Source organism: Seriola lalandi, unplaced genomic scaffold (genome assembly GCF_002814215.2).
Source record: "Seriola lalandi dorsalis isolate HSWRI2012SDOR001 ecotype SW California unplaced genomic scaffold, Sedor1 jcf7180002054983, whole genome shotgun sequence".
Classification (NCBI taxonomy): Eukaryota; Metazoa; Chordata; class Actinopteri; order Carangiformes; family Carangidae; genus Seriola; species Seriola lalandi.
The window spans coordinates 1,469,682-1,475,686 of NW_019525532.1; the positions used below are offsets into that span (position 1 = coordinate 1,469,682).

General features: G+C 41.9%; 1 protein-coding gene across 1 annotated transcript; it reads right to left on the reverse strand.

Annotated features, from left to right (window-relative positions):
- Positions 1–61: 61 nt before the first annotated feature.
- On the reverse strand, positions 62–3,712 carry pnp5a (purine nucleoside phosphorylase 5a). The gene is made up of 6 exons (XM_023396863.2): positions 3,445–3,712; positions 1,979–2,148; positions 1,785–1,888; positions 1,397–1,572; positions 1,094–1,284; positions 62–850 (listed from the first exon to the last, which is right to left on the reverse strand). The coding sequence occupies exons 1-6, from the start codon at positions 3,465–3,467 to the stop codon at positions 630–632; spliced, it is 885 nt and encodes a 294-aa protein (XP_023252631.1). The 5' UTR covers positions 3,468–3,712; the 3' UTR covers positions 62–629.
- Between the last annotated feature and the right edge of the window lie 2,293 nt (positions 3,713–6,005).

A 6,005-nucleotide genomic window follows, 5' to 3' on the forward strand; every position in this document is an offset into this window, starting at 1 on the left:
TTAAGATAAAATAAAGAATTAACAACCCTCCACACCCCAAAGAACAACACAAACAACTTAATATAGTAATAAATAGTACTTTAGTAACAACATATATATTAAAAAAACAAGCACAGTAAAATACCTTACTAATGTACACATTTCAACAACGTAATATTAGGATCTTTACAGCAAATTTTGGCTCATTGTTAAGTTAAATTGCAGACATTTATACAAGATGATCATATATTAAGTTAGAACAAATACGCCTCGTTTTTAAAATGATACAAAAAAAAAAAAAACTTAGAAGTGACTTTTTAATCTGGAGCCGCTTAGCCGAGGAATGTACGATGTCAGATAAGGCACAGTGACATGAAAACAAAGGTTGTGTGCGTTCTTTAAATTTCTATAATAAGTGAGATTTTTCAGATGACTACGATGTTATCATGTTTTGACCTAAGATTAAAAGCAGCCCAAACTCCTCACCTTAATAATAAACTGAGTGGGATTTTCCTTGGTAGAAAAGCGTTAAATATGAACCATTACCACTTTAAGTCTCCTTTAGAGATACTACGCGGCTAAAATCTGGTTTATGACTAGCATGAAGCAAGGCCCTAATGAAGCAAGGCCCTAATGGACCAAGGCGTCCTTTAGGCGTAGTTGTTGTTGTTGTGCTCAATCCTGGTCACCATGGTGGAAACCAGCCGCTCCAGCTGCTCCGCTCGCTGCTTTCCTGTCTGAAGGACCTCCTCGTGATTGGCCTTCTCCTCGCTGTCGTAGTCCATCACCGCCTGGTTGGTGATCAGCGAGAGGGCGAAGACGCGCATGCCGCAGTGACGTGCAACAATAACCTCGTGGACTGTGCTCATGCCTAATGAAAGTGGAAGAGGAAAAAACATTTAAACAGCTGTGAAATGTGATGTCTCGCTGGTCGGTTTTGGATGTTTATAACAACAGAAGAAGAAATGCAGAACTAATGTTGGCGAGTTAGAGGTTTGTATTAAACTATACAGCTTTGTTTTGTCTCTTTCCTGTGGGTGTAGAAGTCTCTGTAGCTGACACGAGAAAGAAACATGGAAAAATAAATGGTGCATTTCTACATAAATCTACTCACCGACAGCATCAGCGCCCAGTTTGTGCAGCATACGGCATTCAGCAATGGTCTCAAACGAAGGCCCGCCCAGCACGCAGTAGACGCCCTCCTTCAGGAAGTCTCCAAAGCCGAGCTCCTGTCCCACATCCATGGCCATCTGCTGCAGATCCCTGTCGTATGCGTCGGACATGCAGGGGAAACGTACGCCGAACCTGCAAGACGAAGACGTGGACACACAGGTGGGAGGTTGAGTGAGGGGGCAAGGGACGGAGGAGGCCTGGGGTGGCGCTGCTGCAAATGAGTTTAACAGAGAAGAAGACCTACCTCTCATCGTTGGGTCCGGACAGAGGATTGTTGCCAGCGAAGCCGGGCATGTTGAGGTGGTCTTTGATGATCATGATGTCTCCCACTTTAAAGTCCTGATTGAGGCCTCCAGCTGCGTTGGTCAGCATCACGGTCTCCACACCGAGCAGCTTGAAGATTCGCATGGGCAGTGTAATCTGGAAAACACACACAGTATATAAATATAGATATTATCTAACTATTCAGACGCCACATCTTGCAGCAGCGTGACTTTATATGGTGTTTTTTTTTTTTAAAGGCCAGGACGTCAAACCCAATTAGTTCAAGTGTTTAAAATGCACTCGGAAACTTGGTGTATCACACACACACACACACGCACGCACGCACGCACACACACACACACACACACCTTCTGGATTGGGTAGCCTTCATACAGGTGGAAGCGCCCCTGCATGCAAACACACGGCCTCCCCTTCAGTGTGCCAAACACTAGCCGTCCTGCATGTCCATGCACTGCAGGAAGAAACACAAACCAGTCAGTAAATATCAAACAGAGTGTGACGGAGAGTCTACAACAGAGAGGTGTGTTGTAGTTTAACGCACCAGTGCTCTGTGGAAAGCTGGGGATGTCCTTGTAGTTGAAGGCCACCTGGTCCTTTAACATGTCAGCCAGCCCTCCGAGCCCTGACCCGCACACGATGCCCACTGCGGGTCGGACGTCTGTCTGGGCCAGCAGCCAATCTGCAATGGCCTTGCAGTCCTCGTAGCTGTAACTGGATGACATGACAAAAAAAAAAGGTCAAAGGTTAGGACGACCAGTGGTAGCAAAGTGAGCAAAAAATTAAAATACCTTTATCTTTAAATGTTGTGAAAGCACATTTCATAATGAATAAATGATGACAGAAAGATCAGCAGTTACTTTTTTGGTATCTTTTGTGCTTTCTCTGCAGAAGACCTGCCTCCTCCCACTATCAGAGTCCTTACTCACCTCCTGAGTAACATGTGCTGTGCTCATCAGATTACAGGATAGGAGCAGAGTCTCCCACAGGCCTACATTTATTTTATAATTTTTATCTTTTACCATTTATTTACCACCATATCAACACGTCCACCACATTTTGATTTTTGACTATTTCAAAAAAGTAAAGTCTTATTTCACTGTAGAGCTGATTGCAGCTCAACAGCTCTGTCACAGTCGAACTGACCGTTGGGAGCACCGGGGGAAATCCCTCCGCATAGGTGGGCCATCAAAAAAAAATAAAAGTTCATAAAGTCTTTTCCGGTCCTCTCATTGGGGTACCCAAAGCATGCATGTGTCAGGACTGGCCTCACTGTCCAATCACAATATCTGATAGACCCTCACTGACCCGACCCAGCAACCCTAATCCGAGAACTGCTACTAATAAGGATATGACTTTTGAAGAGAGACACACGCGCTCTCTCTCTCTAACAAACTCACATTCCTTAAGAGTCACAGTAGTATCACGCTTCTCGTGCACGTCAGTGGTTGCACGCACGCGCACTCACACATGTGTCTGGCTGCTGAGATGAAATGTCCTCTTCTCCCCTCTAATTTGTCTCATTCAGTTCATGTAATTTGTGCAATTAATTCAATTTGACAATCTGACTGTTCTGCCTTCACACAGGCTCAATGGACCTCCTGTTAGGACTGAGCTATAAATACTCACACTCTACTGAGAGACGCTGCTAACAAACTTTCAAAGCACCTTTTAAAATTGAATTAAAATCTTAAAATTGCCTTGGAGTCAAATAAAGTAGACATCTGCTGCTTTAAGGAATAGTGGTCTAAGCACTAAAAAATATCTTTAAAGTTGATAAATCACAGTCAAAGAGGTGGGGATATTCCACGCAGCACCCCCTCTAGAATGAATGAATGGTTTTCTATTTAGCCTAGTCTTGAGCGCATGTGCGCATTTCCCTTGGCTCCCATCCTAAATTCCCGATATATTTTTTGCCCACTGCCTTGACGTGCCCATGAAGGGGCCATGTGCTCGGCAGCATGGGGAGAAGAAAGCTGAAAGAACAGTATGTTGAAAAAATTTACTCACCCTTTGTTTGTCTCTGGAAACATTGCGGAAGATTAAATAAGAGTCTGATGAGGCAAGAAAAAAAGTCAATGTGTGACAACACCCTTTTTAAGCGCCAAAAAAAAAAAAATCTAGTTCCTACGCGGCAAAACGTTGAGTCAAATCTCAGCTAATAGTTAGATATTATAAACAAGCTTTGGGAGAAGTTTTTAAAGACTTCTATGAGGGTTTCTTTTGGTTCTAATTGAAAAAAGCTTGAGCGCTCCCGGTCGAGTCTGGGGAAAGAGCGCAGCCGCCGGGTTTATTATAGGGCCAGAACCCCGCCCCTCCTCCGCTGAAAATGACGCATAAAGAATGCTGCAGCTTCATTGGTTGTGCCGTCACACCTTCAAAATAGCACGCAACTTAGAAAAAGGAAATAAAAAATGTGTCCGTTCTGCTCCTCAGCCCCCACCCCATCCATTCACGCCCCCCTTCCCAGCAGCAGTAGCAGCAGCGGCAGCAGCAGCAATAGAAGTGGAGACACTGTAAATCATTTTTTATCAGTTTCTGATGTCCACGTTATTGTTAAAAGGAAACGTCCGCTGTTGCAACAGCCAGTCAGCAATGATCCTACAGCTTCTTATTGATCAACACTGCAGTTATCCCCCCAGAGGCAAAGACAAGATGTGATTTTTCAGCATGACTCAGGTTGGAAACGTGGAAACATCACGTGCCTGATTGTTGTCCCTGTTCTCGCCATCATGGTATAAAGGTTAATAATTTTCATGTATGGACCATAGACTGTATATAAAGAGATATGGACTGTATATATATATATATATATATATATATATATTTAGAAACAATTATAGCATCATATGTGACTTTTTTTTGTTGAGTAGTCATTTAACTTCTGCTCTCATGTTGTGATTTGAAAACAAAAATAGCACAAAATGCAGTGTGGAAATTCCAGGAAGTGTGAGTTTTTATTTCATTTTACACTGTATATACATCTAAACAAGAGCTTGACTATGGCTGCACTTGATGTTGCCAAAGGGCTCCACAGTGAGAACGTGATGACAGCAAGAGTATTTCCTACAGCTACAAAAGATACTCCTTGTTTCTCCTAAAGAAACAACTCTGTCACCTGCCTCTGTCAACATGACTCCTTTATTACAGACAGACAAGTGTAACACACTGTACATAAACCTGTTTCTACAAGAACTGTCCTCTGAGCATCACTTTATTTGAGAGTTTACAGCCACAATATTTATCACAGTGAATCACAATGATTTGCAAATTGGCAGCTGCTGTCAGCTATAAAGGAAACTTTGAAGGAACAGGATAAAAAAAAACAACTTGATATTTGCCAAAAAAAAAGACCAACCATGATAATATATGATAATAAACATTTTGAACAATTTGAAGCACAGTGAACATATAGACATGTATAGTATAGGGTAGGTTAACAAACCTAACTACAACAGTAGATAACCCACCACTATCCATGAAGCAATGCTTCTGTTGGTGAATGATTCAATAAAGATAAAGCCCCATTTCATGGCAACGTTTATGATATTTTGTCCGTGTGTTGTGCTATTGTTGTCAGTTCATTGGTGCATGACACACCCTGTTTGGAGAGTGTGTGTTGTAAATCGGGCAGATCACAATCCAGTAAACTATAAACAATGAGTCCATTTGATCGGTTTATTTAAGGCTCCACATCGTACTCATGGGATATGTCCTTGCTGTGCAAACTCACAGTCATGAGGAATGTCACCTGCACTGAGCGTCCCGTGATCAATGTGCCATAATAAATGTGAAACGAAACGATGTGAGGAGAAGCGATGGACACACACTTTCAAAAGGAAGCGGGCCAAACGTGAAACAGCAGAAGACACACATTAAAAAATTCCTTTTCACATTTAATTAAGTGAAAATACTCCATTAAAAGTAAAAGTCCTGCTTCTAAAGTTTCTTAAGTACAGAATTATTGCCAGCATAATGTAAATAAAGTTCAGAAAGACCCTTTAGCTCTTATATTTATCACCTATTATTATGCTTTAAAGGAGCTACTGTATGTGTAAGTTTTGCTATTATATAGCCAGCGTTAGCATTAACAGCTGTTTACTTACCAGTCTGGAACAAATGTTGCGAGTTCAGCATCAAACGTCATTCCTCTATTCACCAAGAGTTGTCTCCAGCCGTGGAAAGCAATGCCAATGTTAACTCTTGTCTCTATTATGTCTTTTCTTCTACTGGAGTAACCTCTTGTATTATAAAGACAACTATGGCCAAAGCTGCCATCCGTACCCGGAAAGAAACCACACTCAGGGTCAGGCGTTCACGTGTCAGAGAAAATAGCCCCTTTAACATGCAAGCAGTAGCCTGCTTTAATGTTAGCATTAACAATAATATTGTTTCTTTCTTAAAATAGGTGAAAACAATCTACCGTCTGTCACAGGGCTCAGTAGATTTATGTCTAAAGAATCTACCATGAACACTGGGCCTCCTTCGAAATGATCAACCAACTCTTGGCACTTTTTCTTTTCTTTCTTTATATGTGGTTTTGGTTCATTCATGATGTAAAATTACTTAAG